Below are 21,513 nucleotides of genomic sequence, written 5' to 3'. Positions count from 1 at the left end.
GTGACCAGACAACAGGAAAATTTAGTTCGTTACACAGCAAACTGCTGCTTACAAATTTTTTCCGTTCAATTGTAATTTAAGAATTATTTTCACTATCAGGCAGGCTCCATTTGACAATACAAGCTTTTCTAGACGACTGCCTATACAACTGACCATATTTTTTTAAAAATTTTCCTAAGAATTAATGCAACTAATAAAAGATACCAAAAACAGAATCATACGATATATACAGACAGGCTCCGTTTTTCATTTACTGTTGCGGATTACGTTTTCAGCCAAAATGTTTCGTTTTCGTTTTGAGGTTCTCCAGTTTTCACATATTTTCGCTGTTTGCACCAAAACGAAAATTGATGTTGTCCAGGCCAATTTTTTCCGAGCCAAATTTGAGGTCGGGTTAAAATAAAATTATTTATAAAGAAAGCAAAAGTTAAATTACCCTGATATAGGTGTCAAGTTTATATTAATGCATCAATAAGTTATCAATTTTTTTCTTTTTGCAATTAAAGTTCGTTTCGTTCTATAAAAAGCCGTTTACTGATCATTTCGTCAACGAAAATGTTTTCGTTTTGAAAACATAAATCTTGCGTAATGTGAAAACGGCAGCACCAATTTACGTGTATTCAAAAGTAAATCGGAAATCTTTTGTGACTTGGACTTGTGACTTGGTTGGAAATACTTGACTGAAGAAAAAAAATTGTTTTTTTTTATTCTTAATAAACAGTTTCATCACATGAGTGACAATTATATCTCTCAACCGATAGCTACGATATTTTAAGCAAATGGAAAATCTTTTAACGAATACCAGTAATCATGCTCTCACTTTTTCAACACTTAAAATTAAATTTCATGCAGGGTTGCAATTGTTGGAATGTCAATAAATTTACTTTGAATGTCGAGTATGAAGTAGGAAGAAGAAAAGTTGGCCACCTCATCTTTGTCATTCATTAAGTTATTTATATTGAAACTCACGACATGGCAAAAGCAACGTTTTTTTATTTTTTATTCATCGGATATGTTTGGCCAATTGACAGTGTTATGTTTAACCTGGCGCCAAACACCCAAAAGTGCCTCAAAGAAGACATTCAGGCAAATCAATTGGTAATGGGGGAATACGAAGTTTCCGATGTGCCCGGCCAAATCATCGACTATGTTGTAAGTTTGATCATCATTTTTTAAAACGAAATCGAAACTAAAATTCAATAAAATTAGGCACGGGACACAAAAGGACATATATTGTCACAAAAGGAGCACATTACCAAAGGAAAATTCAGTTTTATGTCAGAAGTATATGACGCCTACGAAATATGCTTCATCTCAAAAGTACCACCACGTATGTAAAACAATGCCTTCTACCCATAAATATTATATAAATAATACTGCTACAGATCAACGAGGGATTCCGCAAGAGGTTTCGCTAGTGACAAAAAAAGGTGTAGAAACAAAAAGCTACGAGGGTGTAAGTCAAACTGATTTTTTTTTTTTTAAATGGGTACCACGTTTAGTTTTAAACTCTTATTCTATAGATTGGTGAGGCTTCCAAATTGAAACCTCTTGAAGTCGACCTTAAACGCTTGGAAGACCTTTCCGATTCAATAGTGCGGGATTTTATTCTAATGCGCAAGCGAGAGGAAGAAATGCGTGACACAAATGGTAAAAGTGAAAACAGTCTTCGCCAGTTAAGAATAATAACTTTATAAAAAAAAATTGTATCTTCTTATTGCAGAAAAAACAAATAGTCGAGTCCTATTCTTTAGCATTTTCAGCATGTGCTGTTTGCTTGGTTTGGCTACGTGGCAAGTCCTGTATCTTCGCAGATATTTTAAAGCAAAAAAACTTATTGAATAGTGTAAAAAACATGAATCCTCTCTTAACTTTCGTTTAAAATAAATTCAAGAATCAATAAAGTACACATGTTTATATATTTTAAATATTCCAAGCTCTCCATTTAAAAACATTATTTAAGATGGACGCATTTAACATACATAATTTAAAAACAATACTTTAAGGTACAAGTAATTGGGCCAGTTTACACAAATTCTTGACGTGATTTTTTTAAACGGTTTCCTTTAATAGCAGTGCATTATCATTGTCAAGACTTTTGCAATCTTCATTTTTGCAAGACAGAATACCATTCTTGTCTTTCATGTCTTTACTCGGGCTGGTAGAGACGGGCTTCATACGTATATAATGCGTATTGGCAACCAAACTGTTCGAAGAACAACAAGTATCAATGTTTGATTGTTCCATCCAAAGACTATCATCATTCAAGGCTTCATGCCCTAAAACTTTTAACGATTCGGGAACATAAGGGATATGCGCAGAGCCTATAACAATAGAAAATAAATTAGATTAAAAAGTGAAATCCATTAAATACCAGTCACTAAAACCACTAAAATTTAAATTTCTTGAATAATAATTTTGTTGGTGTATAATCAAAGACTATAGAATACGGTATTGCATCAGGAACAAATTCAATTCAAATTTTCGTTTGACGCTTCTTGGTATTTAAGCGCGGTGTACTTGTATGTAGTACAATTCACTTTAAGGCTATCTTCGCTTTCCGTCGGCTCCGCTGCCTACTCGGCTTCGGCCTATAACAAATACTCGGTCTTTGGAGAGGCGCATTTTTTCACCGTCTCGGAGAAAATAAGCCTATCATGCCGAAGACCTACAATTTGTTATTGCACTATTGCAAATTCCGTTTCGAACCATTCTCTTGTGCAAGAGGATAGACTTTGTGGGTCGCCAAAGAATGTGTATTTGTTGCTAGAAAAGTACGCCGTTTCTGCGCCTTCGTATTTGTTGTGGCCGAGAGGGCAGCGGGCAAGAAAAATGAAACCCTGAATGAAAACCTTTTTGTTCCATCATGCAACATCTTGGTATTGTAAAGTCTTTGGTATAATTAAAAGACTAACTTGTAAGTGGATCAATAAAGTTTAGGCACACCATAACTTTGAGCATACATGTAACACAAAAAATTTTGTTGGATAAAATGTTCAATAAAAAGTTAATAAATCCTATAATGCTTGGGTGCTTTTTTGTAATAATGATGGGTGAGCCTAGACATTTTTGATTCCTTACGTTTACATTCATATATGACTGATCTTACACAAATACGCAAATATTTGAAAATTAACTACAATAATATTATTAAATTAATAGTTAAAAAATATAAACGATTTTGAAGGTATATTGTAAATGTTTATTTTCTTAAATAGATCGACAAAAAATAAAAAATATATAAATCCAAAACAAATGTTTAAGAACGGGTTTATGCTGAATTTCTTCCACTGCGAAAAAAATAAACGATATTGCATTAAATAAAATGAGTTGTCAAATGAATTTATAAAAAAACGTACATATGTAAAAATGTATAAATGACATTGAAAACCAACTTTTTTTGGTGCTAAATTGATTTATGATAATGATTTTTTATACCACAGCAAAGGTAACTATGGTCCAAAAGGTGAATTTTTTTTAATAATCTGGAAAAAGTTATGTTCAGAAAATAAAAGCTGTCATTTGAAAATTCAACATTTTAGACCTATCGAACCATGTTTATTTTATATCTATCAAATTTATATTCGTTTCAAAATAATAAAGATGAAACAAATTGAATACAAATTTAACCCAACAATTTTTTAACAATTCGTCTGATGAATTTTTGAAAAAGGTATTTAATTCAAATTTAAATTCTTCTTCTTAGTTTTTTTTTTTATTTGAGTTTAATAAAATTAAGCATCGTCCGTCTGCATGTAAAAATATAATTTTCTTTTCTTTCGACTTTTTTGTTTTAAAATAAGTTATTTAACTATTTTTGAATCAAATTCAAACCCATATTTTTCCGAAATCAAAACCCTCCATCTCCGTAGCTTAATTTTTCGAATTGGAGTATTCCTATTAAGTAAGCCCTTTAATATAAATATTAAAATTCTAGGACTGATACCGAAAAATCGACATATTAGAGATAATGTGCTGTATTTGAAAAAAATGACAAGAATGAAAGAAAAGAATGAAAAGAAGACGACCTTGGAATACTTTTTTTTTTTTTAGCAAAATCATTTAATAAAAACAAACTGATGTTAATTAATGTTACAACACATAGGGATAACAATTGAGTTTCGTCTTGTGCGAGATGGATAAGCACTTGAGCATACGTTATTAACATTTTCAACATCACCATTCCGAACAAAAGTGTCATCACGCCCCAAAGAACGTATTGATAACTTCTGTAAGTTTTCTAACCTAGATTTCAATTGGTCAGGAGGTACAGTTCCTCTCGGTTGTTTTTCAGAGTCAAAATTTCTTGATATTGCTAGCTTTTCACTATCCGAAGGGTCCAATTCCGTATTTTTAATTTCAAAATATCTGTCTTGTGACAGTGTAGGATCAAACGGATTGCGAATTCGGTTTGAGATTGACGTACATCCGCTTGTCATCTCAGGATGAGGTGAGTGTGACTCATTGCTTTCTGGAGTATATGGATCATCATGAACATGTTCAATATCTGTGTTGAGATGCTGTTGATCGATAGTGCTGATTATTGTGTCTTGGGGGAGCAGAAGGCGCTCCGAAAAAAGCTTGTGTTGGAACGCGGTTGTCTGTATTTTCCCTATATTACGACACATGACGCAATTTAATTCATCAGTTTTTTCCATTTGATCGTCAAATTGCAAAATTGTACTAGATAATTGTGAACACAAGCACAAGCAGACATTATCAGAGTCAATTACATTAATAGTTATATTCGGAATATTTGAGGGAGTGATTCCTTCTTTATGTTCACTTTGACTTACTTTTAAGGATTCGAATACCTTACGTACATCGGTTACATTTGTAAGCTTTGCACTGCTAGGTATGTTTTTACATTCGCATAAAACTTCCAAAAATAATTTATTGGAATAGGGACATATGTTTCTGACTGCGGGTAGAGGTGATGTTGGGAAGTTTTCGCTTTTTGCATAAGTTTGTGTATAGGTGCAAACACAAGATCTACAAGTACCTTTGTTTGCCTTTAGACGAACACTTAAGTAAATAGGCTACATGATAAAAGAGAAGAGATAATAATTATTAGACCGATTAAAAACAATTTTCAATATCGCTAAATTCAATTAGTATTACTTATTACACTATGCGACGGAGCTTTTGTACTTTGCACGAGACAAAAATTAGGTTGTAGGCCTGGTTGTGTATACCACCTCCCCCTAATTAAAACTTGTAACATACCCACAAAACATACCCACAAATTTCAGAAGCTGTAAGTATGTGATCTACTCAACCAGGCCTAAACATAATTTTTGTCCCGTACAAAGTACACATTCCAAAAGTTTTATTATGTCGCACTGTGTTGTTTATATTAACTGTATATATTTATTTAACAGCATCTTTTGAAAATCTTTATATACCAACCAAATTTAACAAGAATTTTAGCACTCCGTGTGAAACTGATGTGTTCAAAAGTAAAAGAAATTTATCACTAACGAGGGGGAACGTTGTGAGTTTCTGCGGACACCGCAACTCTACATTTATACGCGATACTAAGTCAGTATGGCTCTCCTCCGGCAGACGCCGCGAAACGACACGACAAAGAGTGCGTGTCAGAGAGACAGAAAATCAGCGTGTCGTCGGGCGCTGCGTAGCCACTGCAAATTGATTTGTTCCTTTTGGCTATAAAAATGATCTGATCTTATCCAGATTCAGCAATCTGATAAATATGGTCATTATCTATGATTCTGCGTTTTTAGTTTTCTCGTATCCTCAATATTGTGGATGCAACAGTTTTTCGTCCTTTGTGGTGGCGTGAGATCTAACAGGAGTGCGGATACCAAATTTGGTTACTCTAGCGTTAATAGTCTCTGAGATTTGTGGATGCCCCAGATTTTCGTCCTTTGCGGGGGCGGAAGGGGGTGTGGCGAAATTTTGACACAAAACGGTCAAAGTCCGATATCACAGGATCACGCTTAATACGTATTCAAATTTAAAAGATTTTTAATGTAATTTTTTGCCGTTTTAATAGGATTAATAGGATGGGCAACGTTTTCCGACACCAAAAGAGACTTATGAAGTTTTAGAGAATAATAACAATAAAACCATTTAAAATTATTTCTAGTTCTTCGATATAATATAGAATATACTAGATTTGGCTAAAGACTTCAATGCGTTCATTCATGTATATAAAAATATTCAAAAATGTTTCCATGGCGTTAACATCTTTTTTGAACAGACTGTGCACTATAATATAAATTGCTAGAAATGAATTTCCCGATGAATCCATTCTTGGTGAACCTTTCATTGGGGTACTCCAAGCATCTAAACCGTATTCAAACAGCAGACTAAAAAGATAGGAATATAATGTATAATGTGTAAAGTCGTTTAGTTTCCGCGCACCGTTTAATGAAACACATCATATTTAAGTTTACGATAAGCTGGACCAACCAAGTCATTGACAAAATAAACTACAATACACTCTGTAAAAATGGTTTTTCCTATCTACTATTAAGACATATATGTACATATGTGAACCAACGTTTGGTTTTAAGCTTCTCATAGTTATTGAATTTACCTTATGATCTCCCATGCATGCAGATTCACCGATCATGCCATATTTCCATTCATCAATTACGACCATTTCCTTAATTTGGGGACTCATTAAAATACGATCACACCACGCCGGACAACGAGTTGACATATAGTCCATGGGCATGTGTGGGTCCTCTTCAAAAGGATAAGTAGGAAAAAAATTTATCGGGTATTCGTCTAGAGTATCCTTAAGTGGCTCCAATTCTCTGTCATACTTCTTGAGCTAATTATAGCAAATAATAAAATATAGCCTTACGATCTGCAATAAATAGTTACCCAATCTTCCTTAAACTTCAGTTGATGATCGACATGACTAAATTCCTTCTTTCCTATAGTAAGTACGGTGTCTCCAATTGAATTACGATAATGAACTTTATTGTTTTCAATCCTGGTATCATCAGCGCGATAGGGATTTAGGTTCTTCGTTAGTTCCTGTTCAAAAAGTTCAAAAATACAGTTTCTTAGGTTGACATTGTTAACTTACTTTTACGACGCCGTCGGTATCGCATCTAAAATTGAAATCACCAAATAGGAAATATGGTACTGAACCATTCTTTTCATCCGAATGAAATCTGTTTTAAAATATATGTAATTGAATTGCATTTTTGTATTTAATTATTTATTTAATAGTACCTTTCAATTGTATGAACTAACGCTCTTCTCCTTGTTTTACAATATACAGATGGAAAACTTTCACAAGCAACCAAATTTGATGCATCATGAAAAAGGTGGATATTGACGAGATCGATCACTGTACCATTAATTTCCCAACGTGTGCGCATAAAACCTTTCCGAGACCATTTACACTAAAGCAGGAGAAAAGTTCAAGAATATATACCTTATTGGAATAGATTTAACAGTATTAAACATGCGGAGCCATAGTTGCTTTTTTAATAATATAATTTTTCGTATTTTTGTACATCTAAAAAATTCTTTTAGCAATAGTAATAACTTTTATGGTTATGTAGGATTTCAGGATTTAGGATTTAGGGAACTACGCCTAATTCTGTAGATTAGTTCCTAAAAAATGTAACATTTTTATACCCGATACTCAAAATGAGTATAGGGATATATTAGATTTGTGGTGAGAGTGGATGTGTGTAACGTCCACAAGAAAGCATTTCCGATCCCATAAAGTACATATATTTTTGATCACCACCAATAGCCGAGTCGATTGAGCCATGTCTGTCCGTCCGTCTGCCCGTCCTTCCTTCTGTTCGTCCCTATGAGCGGCTAGTGCTCAGAGACTATAAGAGCTAGAGCAACGACATTTTGTATCCAAACTTCTGTAATATGTCACTGTAACAAGTGTATTTCAAATCTTCACCCCATCCCCACAAAGGACAAAAATCTGCGACATCCTCAATTTTAAAGATACGAGAAAACCAAAAATGCGGAGTCGAGATGATAATAGTCAATAGACAATATTCTTCTAGACTGCAGAATCTATAGCCAGAATGAAAAAAAATTTTATTTTCTTTTTTTTTATTTAAACAATTTATTTTCATGGTCGGCTTTGCCTATCGCAAAAAGTGAGCGCCTAGATCTCAGAGACTATTAGAACTAGAGCAACCAAATTTGGTATCCACACTAATGTGATATCGAACCTGCACAAGTATTTCAAAATACGCCTCACCCCTTCCTCCCCTAGAAAGGAAGAAAATCTGTGGCATCCATAATATTGAAGATACGAAAAAACTACACCTACCAGATTGCCGAATCTGCACCAGATCGGATCATTTTTATAGCCAAAAGGAACTAATCAATTTGCAGTGGCTACGCAGCGCCGGACGACACTTTCACACACGTTTTCTGTCTCTCCCGCACGCACGTAGCCATACTGACTATGTATTGGGTATAAATGTAGAGTTTCGGTCGCAGCAGCAACTCACAACGTTCCCCCTCGTTGATTTTCAAACCATGTTCGCAGCTAGGGCCGCGACTCTACATTTATAGCTGATACTCAGTCAGTAGGGCGCACACTGCACGATGAAGAGTGTGCGAAAGAGAGGGAATAAGTAAGCGCGTGGCTACGCTATCGTAGCCACTGCAATTTCACTTGTTCCTTTTGGCTATAATAATGATCCGATCTGGTTCAAATTTGCAATTTGATAGATATGGTGCTATGTTGTGTTTTTTCGTATCTTCATGCCAAAAAACTTCTCTTGTATACTCTCTGAGATCTAGGCGCTAATCGGGACGGACGGACATACAGACATGGCTATATCGACTAGGCTATCAAGAATATACATACTTTATGGGGTCGGAAATGCTTCCTTCTGGGTGTTACAAGCATCCCCTCAAAGGCATTACAGCGCGGGATATGCTTCGCGGATGCTTTCCGACGAAACAAACCTCAGCAGGACTACGTTGATACTCGCCGGCACTACTCGACACACCAGGACTACATCACCCAGTTCCCTCTGCTTCAAGGAATACGCAGACCACCAACTTGGTCCACCAACGCTCAAGGTTCTCATCCTGAACCGCAGACGGATACAAACTCCATAGCTCTTATGGAACTGCAAAGGTCAGTAGCGGGCCTCACAACGGGAGCAGCAGGTACCTTGCAATTCCTCGACCAACTGCGTAACGCAGGTACACCAGAAGACCATAATGCTGTCGGACCTAAGGAACGGATGTTGGAACGCCCGTAGCCTTGCTCATAACACTAATGAGCTGGCTCTATTTTTACAGCGTCCTAACATTGACATCATGTTAGTGGCTGAAACCTACCTATACCCACGAAAAAACTACACTCTCTACGAATACGAGTGTTACAGAGCCGACCACCCTTCCAACAGGTCTGGAGGAGGACGAGATGTACTCCTTCGGAAGGATATTTCCCACTTTCACCAATACGCTGTGCAATTGGAGCCGATTCAGCTTGCGGCGGTCATGGATTCAACGCTACACGTCCTAAATATCGGTGAAGAGCATGACCTCAGCTCCGACCAACTGTCTCTTACTGCTACATTATCAAAAACTTTGCAGACAATCCCAGCCATGACGAGTCTGTTGAAACCCAACTCAAACATTCACCTGTTCAAGGAAATTCTGGGTATCTCGCTAGACTTACATACATACTTAAGGACCGCTCAAAATGTAGATGCCGCAGTCGACACTCTTGTGACCAAAATTGACACTTCAAGTGAGATCGAAGGGCTTCTCTGCTCAAGAAACGACTCAGGCACGAGTACAGGCCACAGAAGACGTACACTCAAATTACGCCCTTTGGAAGCTGACAGGACGCTACAAACGGCAACCTACACCTCGCTTGCCGGTAGGGAATGCATTTTTTACACGGTTTTTTCAGGAACAAATCTACCGTGTAAAAACAGAATTAGGTGTAGTCATTTTCTGCGATTTTCTACGATTCTGCGTTTTTTGGTTTCTCGGATCCTAAAAATTGTGGATGCCACAGATTTTCGTCTCTGGTGAAGTGGGATGTTTTGAAATATACTTGAAACAGTGACATATCACAGAAGTCTAGATATAAAATTTCGTTACTCTAGCTCTTATAGTCTCTGAGCTATAGACGCTCATAGGGACGCTTTTTGTATCTGTGATAATATTTTATATTCAAATACAAATTACACCATTAACAAAAATAAGATAAAATAAATATAAGATAAATAAAAAGTCATATCTATCAACAAAATTGGCTGTCAAAAACCCTCTAGCTGAACCCTCCACGAGGGTGCCGGCTGGGCAATGGACACTGCATTATCCCGGGCGAGGGTAATGCACTGTCGCTTGCCCTGTCCGGGATAATGCAGTGTCTAGCTAAGGCAATGGTCCATCGTCTTCCTGATCTAAAGTCGGGGGAACTGAACCATGGCCATGGCTAGAGGTGCCAGGCATAAAACGCTAGGGAATAGTCCCCCCGAAAAATATTAACCAGTATGGATCTTCGGGCCAAACATGGAGGCTCGAAAGGAGCAAACCCGGGTTGGGATGTCAACCCAAACGTCGGTGGAAAGCGTGACTGCTACCATCGGCGGGCACGGGGAGGAGCATTCCTCCCTGCGTGTCGCCAGCGCTCACATGGCGGGCATGGCGGGAGCAGGCCATGTCAGTTGTAATACTACTGCCACAAAAACGACGCGTTGCAGGGTGAGCCGCGCGGGTGCCGCTGTCGACACAGACTCGGACCCGGAGAGCGTACTATCCATTAGCAAGACAGAAGAAGAAAGCCTTCTCCGCTCGCAAGAACCAGGTACCAGCTCCCTGCGTAGGGAAGGGCCGAAGCGTTCCAGGGATGCGATGAAGGCCTCAGTATAAGGCGGCCCTCCAGTTACTGAGCCGGCTCCAGGGCAAAGCGGATATCTCCCAAGAGGAGAATTCTAAGCTAGCCTGGGCTGAGCAACGGGTACAGGAGGGTCGCGAACACTACGCACAGCTGCCCCAGATGAAGGCAACAAACGGTGGATTCGCTAACAAGGTGGTTGGTCTAAGAGACAACGCTCGATCGAGAGTGCTGCCAAAGACACTCCGGCCAGCAAGCGGCAACGCGGGCCCAAGGTGGCCACCCCCCCAGCCCCAGCCCCAGGCAAGGAAGCCGAGACAGAAGGCCATGAGCGAAGTGTCCAAGAGACATCTCTTTGTGGCCTTGATCGACCGCAGCGACGAGAATGGGAAGATGATGGCGGCGCAGTGGAAGTTAGTCCACGCGCAGCTCGTTGAGTCACTGTTCACGCGAATGGAGGAGGACCCTAGCGCTCCCATGCGTGGGCATGGGCATGGGCACTCAACATCCGTAAGCAGGATCAGAACCGCCGTACTCGTACGGAAGGGAATCTTATGTCTCATTACAGCACGGATGACCTGACGGTAGTGATGCTGGAAGGCGAGGAAAAGCGCCTTATGGCAGCTTCCTGCTACATGGGACACGACAGGCCCGCTCCACCGGACGAACTTAGGAGTCTGGTGACAGAAGCCGGCTCCACAAATCTCCAACTCCTCAATGGCGCAGACGCCAACGCCCATCACAATGTGTGGGGGAAGCCCTGACATCAATGATAGAGGTGAGTCACTCCTAGACTTTATCTTATCCACCAACTTAGACGTAGCAAAGGTGGGCGAGGAACACACCTTCGTCCCATCTCGTCAAACGTGCTAGACCTAACTCTTGTAACGGGAAAGAGTACCTTGGTATCTGACTGGAGAGTCCTCGAAAGACCATCCTTCTCAGACCATAAGTACATTCAGTTCAAGTGCGAATTCAAACACTCTTCGAAGATAACAGTCCATAGAAACCCCCGGAACACAAACTGGTTAAAGTTTAAAAAGACAGTTACTTCGAAGCTCGCGAATCCGGGCTCAGTGAAATCCGCGGAGGATATAGAGAAGTCCCTAAAGACCCTATCTAACGAGTTACTGAACGCCTACCATGCATCGTGCAAACCCTCGAGAACGAAGAGGAGGTCCAAGCCACTCTGGTGGAACCGAGATCTCTCTCTCCAAAGGAACAACCTCAAGGAATTCTTCAAGATCGCCAAACAAGCGAACGAAGAGATTATCCACCATATAAAATCCTACTTAGGAGCTACAAGAAGGAAATAGGTAAGGCACAAAGGAACTCGTGGAGAAACTTCTGCTCCAACATCGAGAAAGTGCCCGAAACCGCTAGGCTCCGGAAGCTGCTTTCAAAGCAGCCCACAGTACAGAGCCAACTAAAACTAGACAACGGACAGTGGACTGAGGGCAGTAAAGAAGCTCTAACAGCACTAATGGAGGCGCACTTCCCTGGATGCACCGAGGTCACTGATGCCAAGGAGCATCAGGACCTAGCAACTGAGGAACAGGTCTGAGGAATAGGTCTGTTAACCACTAAGAGAATCCACTGGGCCATAGACTCCTTCGCGGGCATAAAAGCACCAGGACTGGACGGGATATTTCCAGCCATGATGTAGTTGACCAAAGAGGTCTTCGCAATATACTCAGCATGCCTAAGTACGGGCTATATCCCCATCCAATGGAGAACCCCGAGAGTTGTCTTCCTCCCTAAGGCAGGAAAATGCAGCCACGTGAGTCCCAAGGATTACAGACCGATAAGCCTTACCTCCTTTATACTAAAAACACTAGAAAAGCTGTTGGATTTACACATCAGGAATGAGGTAGGGGGATTGAAGTCAACAAACCAACACGCCTACACCAAAGAGAAATCAGTGGAGACGGCACTACACTCGCTAGTATCCACCATCGAGAGCGCCCTTCAAGTACCGCCCCTGACGTCCTCTCTTAGAACGCTGCAAAGGGACTTAGAGATGCAGCCCAGACTACAGACCGAAAGCAGGTGGAGGAGTACTACCACCTGAAGAATAAAAAAGCGAGACAGCTGAAGGAAATGTGTAGAACATGGGGTAATCGGCTAACCGGCTTTCTTAAGAGCAAGGAGAAAATACCCAGGCGGCTCGGTGCTGGTATCGCTTGAAGATGCCTCCAAGAGGACGCCAGAGGAAGTGCTGTTTACCTCGGTTCTCGTGGACTTTAAAACCACATAGACACTCCCGCGATAGTTCATACCCCTTTATTTATAATCGATTTTCATTTAATTTGTATAATTTTTTATTTTTTTGGATTCTTGGGCATAAATAAAAGGCATTGGCCGTGTCCCTTACTAAATGTACAACTTAAATCATTAAGGATCTATAGCTAGCAAATTTTATAATATTTTTTCCAGGTGCGTATCCTTGCAGCGACACTGTTGCCTGCCTCAAGTCCTGGATTATTGAGGCGGCCATTGAGTGATGATGATAGTGATGTAAGTCCCCCAAACATCAGTCGTATACCACAACTATTTTAACTGTCAGTTACTTAGTAGTCAACCACCAGAATTTTACATAGTCGCACTCTCCCCTAACTTTTATTTAAACTGTTTTTATACCCGATACGTAAAATGAGTTAGGGGTATCAAGATTTTTGGTGAAAGTGGATGTATGTAACGTACAGAAGGAAACGTTTCCGACCCTATAAAGTATGTATATTCTTGATCAGCATCAATAGCCGAGTCGATTGAGCCATGTCTGTCTGTCCGTCCGTCCGTCTGTCCCTCTCTATGAGCGCCTATAGATCAGAAACTATAAGAGCTAGAGCAACTAATTTTTGTATCCATGTTCCTGTTAGATCTCACTGTTACAATTGTATTTCAAAACTTCGCTCCGCCCACTTCCGCCCTCACAAAGGGCAAAAATCTGTAGCATCCACAATTTCAAAGATACGAGAAAACAGAAAACCTGCGTTTAATGTATGACTGAGTATGACTATATCTTCTAGAGTGCAAAATCTGAACCAGATCGTATTATAGACAGAATCAAGAAAAAAATGTCATTCTCTCTCGCTCTGTCTCTCTCTAACACACACATTTCATGGTCGGCTTTGCCTATTGCTAAAAGTGAGTTCCTAGATCTCAGAGACTATAGGAGCTAGAGCAACCAAATTGGGTATCCACACTCGTGTTAGATTACCCCACCCTCTTCCGCTCCTAAAAAGGACGAAACTCTGTGGCATCCATTATATTAAAGATTCGAGAAAACGAAAAACGCACAATCATAGAGAATGACCATATCTATCAGATTGCTGAATCTGGATTAGATAGGATCATTTTTGTAGCCAAAAGGAACAAATCAATTTGCAGTGGCTTTGCAGTGCCCGACGACACGCTCAGACTGGTTTTCTGTCTCTCTCGCACGCAATCTTTGTCGTGTCGTTTAATATTAGCGGCGTCTGCCTGAGGAGAGCCATACTGACTAAGTATCGGGTATAAATGTAGAGTTGCGGTCTTCGCAGCAACTCACAACGTTCCCCCTCGTTTATTTCAGTGCTTTCGGAGATTGATGACAAGTATTCCTCGATCGGTAGAAGCGGGGGTGGAATCGAAATTTCAAAACGAAATCCGGTGTTCATGCTTTAAATTTAATAAAAGGTCAAGATATGCTTCCATAAGGAGCATCAGGCTCGAGCGTGCAACCCAAGTCAATGTGCGATTCATGCTAAGTCCTGACATTTCTCAGAATTCAAGAGTGTGTTACGTATTTTTAATTACGCAAAATAAATAAATACTTACTTCCGGAAAATAGTTTTGCGGGAATTTTGACTTTTCCTTTGTTGCAATTGTTTCAATATTACCGCAATATATGTGTTTATCTTTTTGGATTTGCTCTTCCCAGTTGTGAGTTAAAAAATTCCATATTTTCAAAGACACTATGTCTATATGAGCGAAGTATAGATTTCCAAGTGCCTATAAGAGACAATATTATGTTTATATAAATTATAAAATGTTATATTTATATAAATTTCAAATTAAGCAAACTGTGTCTTAAAAATAGTTTTGAATCTATAAAAATACAAAAAAAAATTGTTTAATGTGAAGCGCATTTTTGCTAGACATCTTGCACGGAACAATAATTTCTTGTGGTGATAACAGATACTAAAAATACCGTTAGCCGCCGTTGGTCCATTTTTCTTTGATTTTTTTTTTAATAATAATAATAAAGGAAACATGTTAATTTACATTTTAAAATATACAGGAAAAATATTAGAAAATAATATATAATAATAATAAATAATATAATTAAAAAATGAAAATGTGATTTTATTCAATAAGAATTTTTTTGGTCTCGGTGGTTTTTTTCCGTGGAAAACATCCTGTTTGAGATGCAAAGCTTTTTTGGCACCTATTGTTTCAAAAATTAAAAGAGAATTTGGTTAGCGGAAGCCGATTGTTTTCTATGGCCAGATAGAATTTAGGCGAGATCGATATGCAACCAATGCGCAGAGGGGTTAGCGTAGAACTGAAATAGACGACGGCGCCAGATCAAAGTGATTGCCGAAGTGGCGGAGGCAGAGAGCTCCTTTAGCGGGAGAACGCAGCAGCTCTGCAAAAAGTCAACGTTTTACAACATAGGCGGCTCTCTCTGCTCATACAATAATAATGCTTAAAGTTACGGTTATTATTTGGCGGCTGGCCCGAACACATTCTTTTGGTGTCAACATCGAATAACTTTGAAAAAAAAAATATATATATACATTCAGAATAATTTTGAAACACAATATTAATATAGTGGCCACCTTTATTGGACACAATACAAATTTATTTTTTGCACATTTTTCCAATACTTTTTCTATTTTTTCGGGCGGTATAGCAATGATTTCGGCACGAATTTTTTCCTGGAGCTCTTCAATGGTAGTAAGCCTCAGCTGGCGTAAGCTTTAATTTTCAAATAACCTCACAAGTAGAAGTGCGGAGGCGTTAGTCTGGAGATCTGGGTTGCCAATCAATGTCTTAAGTTTGTTGTTGCCAGAGATCCAGGTGGTTGGTGGCTGAGGGAAGCGACCAGAATGTATAGGGTAAGTTTGCTGGTTTCCTAATAACTTTTACCAAATGCATATTATACCAAGAAAGCTATACGAATTAAATTCTAGAGATCTTACGTAACTCTCAGCGAAAGAAAAAATGTGATTCCCTCAAATAAAAAAGTATCACCGATTTGGTGAAGTGAAAAATTAAAATTTAGCGAAGAATTAAAGCAAAATGTTGTACTAGCCAGAATCAAGAAAACAATTTCATTCTTTCTTGCTCTCTCTCTCTTACACACAGGTTTCATGGTCGGTTTTGCCAATTGCAAAATATGAGTTCAAGGATCTCAGAACCTATAAGAGCCAGAGAAACCAAATTTGGTATACACACTTCTGTGATATCGGACCTTGACCGTTTTGTGTCAAAATTTCGACACACCCCCTTCCGACCCACAAAGGACGAAAATCTGGGGCAACCACAAATCTCAGAGACTATTAAGGCTAGAGTAACCAAATTTGGTATCAACACTTCTGTTAGATCTCACTATAAAACGTATATCTCCAAATTTCACCCCACCCTCTTCCGCCCAAAGGACGGAAATCTGTAGCATCCACAATATTGCAGATTCGAGAAAACTAAAAGCGCAGAATCATAGATAATGACCATATCTATCAGATTGCTGAATCTGGATCAGATCAGATAATTTATATAGTCCAAAGGAACAAATCAATTTGGCTTCTGCCGGAGGAGAGCCATACTGACTAAGTATCGGGTGTAAATATAGAGTTGCGATGTCCGCAGCGACTCACAACGTTCCCCCTCGTTTATTCGCAAACTGGTGGAATACCACCATAACGTATCTATATTAATGTTATCTACTCACTCCTAAGATGGAGGACGGAATAAGGAAAACCCTCTCCATTGGTCAGACTTATCAGTTAAGGGTGGGTTTTTGTTGCCTGGCATGTGAAGGCCGCTCTCTCCCAATAAGATTAGTACTAGAGAAGGCTAGTAATATTTGGTAACCTGCCTTATTTACCATTAAGGTAATGGTTGACATATATACCCATGTAAACGAATATTAATAAATTAAACCATTCGATTTATGTATGTACATGTGTACATATGTGTATATGTATGTAGAAACCGAGTGAACATATACCATCGGGGTATCTAATTGTCGCTTATGAAGTTGCGACTGGCCTTATTTACTTACCGTAAAGTGTTCAGCTGACTTAAAATCTTCATCCAAATATGCATGAACGGATAAATAATCTGCCATTACACTATCATCACACAAGCATCTGATAAATTCTTGTACGTGTTCCATTGATTTCTCGTAAGTTTTTCCTCCCACTTCTTGAAGGTGTAAAGCTAAAAATTTTGGTTGAATATACGAAACCTTGGAAAGAAATTCGTGTAGCCATGTCTGAAGAAGTCCCTCTGGCTGCATTATGAAATAATTAAAATAATGCTCGTATGTACATGAAAATTTCTAATATACATACATTCTAATAGTGATGTATACATTTATGCAAATGTTTATACAAATGTTAAAATGTAAACAAACCTCTATTTTTCAAATATTTTCTACTTACATCTTCGAATAAACTCCCAACATTAGCTGTTACAAGTAATACTTTGGTATGAACATCCATATTCTATACAGAATCAATTTTTCCGATTACGCTTCACTAAAATATGTTTAATTGCGCTATTCCCATAACATATGTATTTTGATAAGCAAATATGAATACCAATGATGTTTTCTCGATATCTTATCGATACTTCATAAAGTGTATATGCGATGTTTTAAAGAGATAATATCGTTTTTACACCGCGCGTTGTCTATCGATGTCTGATTAGACACAATGACGCAGACTAGGTGTCATTACATTGACGCTGGTAGTTACCTAAAGGGAGAACATCTAGGGGTTACGGTGGGAACTTTTTTCAAGATATGAAAAACTAATTCCCACTGGCACAAATTGCAGATGACCACAGTTTTCGTTAGAATTGTAAAATTTCACTTAGTGGTACGGAATAAAATGTATAGGATTATAGGCTCTGCACACTGAGTCCATCCCGGGGGAATGGTGGGATTTTTTGACGGATGTGAAACTCCGATTCACACTGGCACCATCCACCATCCGTCAAAAACAGCTAATGCCAATAACAAGTGCATTACATTTGCGCGGAAGATTTATTAATTTTTGGTTCTTATAATGGATGATCAAGATGTAGCAATTATTTCGGCCGTGTTTCAACAGCAAAATATGCGAACAGCCCGATAGCAGAATCAGTTCTGGTGATTTTAATCAGTCAGCAGAACAGATACGATCTGCAATCGCAAAATATTGTTTAGACCATAATGCAAATTAAAAACTTATATATTTATATTTCTCAGTACTTCCAATAAATCATTCTGGAATTTTTTTACGTGTGGATGAGGCTATCTTTTCCTGCCTCATATCATGTTCTTCCTTCTTCCTGTGAAGGTCCTTCTGCTCTTCGAATTGCTCTCTGGCGATCTCTGCCATAAATTATGCTCTAAAAACCGGGCGCAGGAATCCTATAAGGGATATACTGCCGAGTTCGTGTGCATGTCGAAAAAGGCTATTTATTTGGAAGTCGTCAGCGATCTTGCTTCAGGTGCATTTCTGGCTGCACTTAGAAGATTTTTCTCAAGAAGGGGGAAAATGAGCAATGAAACCGATAATGAAACCAACTTTGTGGGAGCTTCGCGCCAATTAGACGAGGAATACCAAAGAGCCCTAAAACTGTTGCCAATATTAGAAAAAGAACAGATCGAGTGGCACTTCATTCCCCCCAGCAGGACCTCACTTTGGAGGTATTTGGGAAGCTGGTGTAAAATCAGTGAAATATCGCTTAAAAAGAGTAATTAGGGACAATAATTTAACCTATGAGGAAATGGAAACTCTATTATGTCAAATTGAAGCGGTACTAAATTCACGCCCTTTGCATACAGCTACAAATTATATTGACGATCTGGATGTATTAACACCAAGTCATTTTATTATTGGAAGGCCAATATTTGGCCCGATTGAGACAATTTCAGAGGAAAAAATCGGGAATCTGGATTGGTGATGATTAATTCAGAAAATGAAAAGAGAATTTTGGATTAAATGGAAGGAAGATTATTTGCACACATTCCTATTTAGAATGGAAAATAGGAATGCAGAATATTAAAAAAGGACACAGATTGTATTAATAAGAGATGAACCCAGCTAGATGGCCATTAGTAGTAACTATAAAACATCAAGACGGGTTGATAAAACGAACAATGCATTGGCTGGAATTGAGTCAGAAAAGCAAGACTCAGAAATGAATCCAAAAGATGCCATGAGGTTATTCAAATTGCGTTTATACGAGGCTTGTCCGTAAAATAAGTTCCATGAATTTTTTTCACATCAAAAAACTGGTTTAATAGCTAAGAGAAGTACATTTTCGGACAGTTCAGAATTACTTTTATTTTTCTACATGATCGCCGATGCGTTCTATCAAAGACTATACAATACCAAGATGTTGCATGAGGAACAAATTCTTTTTCAATTTTCGTTTGACGCTTCATGGTACGGGCGCGCGGGGCTATTACTTCAATTCTCTTTTACGCTACCATCGCCTCCGAAATGCTACTCGGCTTCGTCAATGCCTCGGTCAGCGTCGAGTCGGTGTGTCTCGAGAGAAAGAATACAAAAACAAAATATGAATCGTCTGCGTGCCGAAACCGTAGGGCAGCGTGGTCGCTGATGTCTTTGGCGCGGCAGAGTGGGGACTCAGCCGAAATAGTAAAAAAATCATATTCACTAACTAATTTAGCAAGCTGAGACGGCCAAAGGTCCCACTGTGCCGCTCCAAAGACATCGGCGATCCGCGACCACTGCTTCGACGGTGCTGAGGCTCGAGAGTCCAGAATTGCCGAACAGACGAAACCGATGGGCAGAGGGGTCGCGGTAGAGACGAAGTACAGGCGAAAAGGGAATTGAAACCCCGCGCGCTCCCTCGTGCCGTTTGGGTTCTAATGTTAGGACCCGCCATAGAACAGCTTTTTGGTCGCTCATGCAACATCTTGGTATTGTATAGTCTTTGGTTCTATGCACTTCTGCATTCGATGCACCCACTTCTTCAAAGCAGAGTCATAAAACTCTGCCGCCTCCGTGTAGAATGTTCAGTCAAAATCTTGTCAATTGTGGTTTTGCTCACCTGCGGAATCTTTTCGCACAGCTCCCGAACAGTAATCCGTCGATCTTCAAGCATTGCCGCTTCGACTTTAACAATTGTTTCGTCGGAAACCGATGGCCACCATACACGGGCTTCATTGTGTTCGTCTGTTCGGCCGTTTTTAAAGTCCCTGACCCATCTGCGCACCATCCTGGAGCTCATACACCCTTCTCCATACATCTGACAAAGTTTTTCGTGAATTTCCTTCGACGATTTCTTCTTAGCGGCCAGGAAACGAATAACAGACCGCAACTCGCAGCTCGCTGGAGACGCAGAAGGGAGCTCCATCGCTGACGGCTGCTGAGCCAAGACTAACCGTCACAGCGACGCTGGCTTGGTAAGGGATTGGAGTGGGAAAACCAAACAACCTGCCTCTGTTGCCTGGCGGCGCAAAGAAACGATCCTAGCGCCAGCGGCAGCCCGTGGAACTTATTTTACGGACAAGCCTCGTAGAAAGATAGCAGAGACAAGGTGACTTTGGGTCGATTTAGATATACAGGGTAGTTTTATCTTCAAAGTTCCAGTAAACACTAATGCTAGAATTGAATGTAGTAACTCAAATCAAGAACTAATTGATCTTCCGCAACAAGGAATTTTAACAAAAATATATGGTTGTACTGTGCGAACCGATGATAACATACTAGTACCTCATCAAAGTATTCAAACAGAAAGCTACGAGCCAATTTCATCCTTTTATATAAGTAATGTAATGTTTGGAATCCATTAACAGTACTATTAATTAACCATACAGAAGAAATGGATAATCATCATGAATAAAAATTACTTAAGTTCCATCAGGACGTCAGCCATCGGGTGCTAAAGAGGGATAATCGGATGACGGGTCGGCTCGTCACAACTGTAAGCTCGAAACGGGGCACAGGCGCCTCGGGTTCATGGCTTCACGCCATAGGATACAGGTGGTCACGAGCGAACCGGCACCCGCCGTAACTGTACACACCGGAGGAAGTGCGACTATACTCTCCCCGTGACGGCGGCTGGAAACAGGTCCTGGTACGGTCATGTCTCTGTCAGGATGCTGCCTAATTGTAGTCGGCCGGAGAGAAGAAAACTATCAGTTAAATAACCCCAATCCAAGGTGACATTGTCATATGCCGAGGGATGCATGGCCGAGGGGGTGCTCGGTCGTTAATATGCGGACTCTGGATACCTGCCGACCTCCAGTTTTAATAAGGCTTCCCGGGGCACGCGGGCTATGCCCCGGGCGACTAACCCCTTCACAACGCCTAACAAGGCCAAATTTGAAGATCAATAAAAAAAACACCGCAAAGGAGCTCGGTACTCCTCCGAAAGTTCCAGAGGGAAAAGACCATATGTAAAGCACGTCCAAACTACAAGCTGTGTTATCCTGTAATCTTGTTATCTCAATTACA

General features: G+C 39.6%; 2 protein-coding genes across 8 annotated transcripts; one reads left to right on the top strand and one right to left on the bottom strand.

Moving 5' to 3' along the window:
* The first annotated feature begins 987 nt into the window (after positions 1-987).
* LOC6591888 (transmembrane emp24 domain-containing protein bai) lies at positions 988-1,907 on the top strand. The gene is made up of 5 exons (XM_002016746.2): positions 988-1,152; positions 1,210-1,330; positions 1,386-1,456; positions 1,524-1,650; positions 1,724-1,907. Exons 1-5 carry the CDS (start codon positions 1,036-1,038, stop codon positions 1,843-1,845), a joined length of 558 nt encoding a protein of 185 aa, XP_002016782.2. The 5' UTR covers positions 988-1,035; the 3' UTR covers positions 1,846-1,907.
* A 131-nt stretch (positions 1,908-2,038) lies between these two features.
* Positions 2,039-17,564, bottom strand: LOC113566108 (type I inositol 1,4,5-trisphosphate 5-phosphatase). 7 transcript variants are annotated; one of them, XM_026990219.1, is made up of 9 exons: positions 17,479-17,564; positions 17,097-17,327; positions 14,648-14,821; positions 7,213-7,385; positions 7,064-7,151; positions 6,856-7,011; positions 6,563-6,802; positions 4,097-5,039; positions 2,039-2,324 (listed from the first exon to the last, which is right to left on the bottom strand). In XM_026990219.1, exons 1-9 carry the CDS (start codon positions 17,536-17,538, stop codon positions 2,053-2,055), a joined length of 2,337 nt encoding a protein of 778 aa, XP_026846020.1. In that variant the 5' UTR covers positions 17,539-17,564; the 3' UTR covers positions 2,039-2,052. The 7 variants fall into 7 exon arrangements, with proteins under 7 accessions (XP_026846020.1, XP_026845987.1, XP_026845992.1 ...); XM_026990186.1 differs by having other exon boundaries at positions 5,003-5,039; XM_026990191.1 differs by having other exon boundaries at positions 2,228-2,324; positions 4,797-5,039.
* Positions 17,565-21,513: the final 3,949 nt, after the last annotated feature.

This window comes from Drosophila persimilis, unplaced genomic scaffold (assembly GCF_003286085.1).
Source record: "Drosophila persimilis strain 14011-0111.01,24,50 unplaced genomic scaffold, DperRS2 tig00000000-arrow-pilon, whole genome shotgun sequence".
Lineage (NCBI taxonomy): Eukaryota > Metazoa > Arthropoda > Insecta > Diptera > Drosophilidae > Drosophila > Drosophila persimilis.
This window is presented reverse-complemented; position numbering and strand designations above follow the sequence as displayed.

Excerpts from the sequence above, each read along its gene's own strand:
- LOC113566108 (XM_026990219.1), bottom strand. The coding sequence starts at position 17,538 with ATGGATGTTCATACCAAAGTATTACTTGTAACAGCTAATGTTGGGAGT. Across the intron at positions 17,328-17,478 it reads TTGGGAGTTTATTCGAAGAT|CCAGAGGGACTTCTTCAGAC; the intron begins GTAAGTAGAAAA and ends TTCATAATGCAG. Across the intron at positions 7,386-14,647 it reads CGCAAAACTATTTTCCGGAA|TGTAAATGGTCTCGGAAAGG; the intron begins GTAAGTATTTAT and ends CTCCTGCTTTAG.
- LOC6591888 (XM_002016746.2), top strand. The coding sequence starts at position 1,036 with ATGTTTAACCTGGCGCCAAACACCCAAAAGTGCCTCAAAGAAGACATT. Across the intron at positions 1,153-1,209 it reads GCCAAATCATCGACTATGTT|GCACGGGACACAAAAGGACA; the intron begins GTAAGTTTGATC and ends CAATAAAATTAG. Across the intron at positions 1,457-1,523 it reads AAACAAAAAGCTACGAGGGT|ATTGGTGAGGCTTCCAAATT; the intron begins GTAAGTCAAACT and ends CTTATTCTATAG.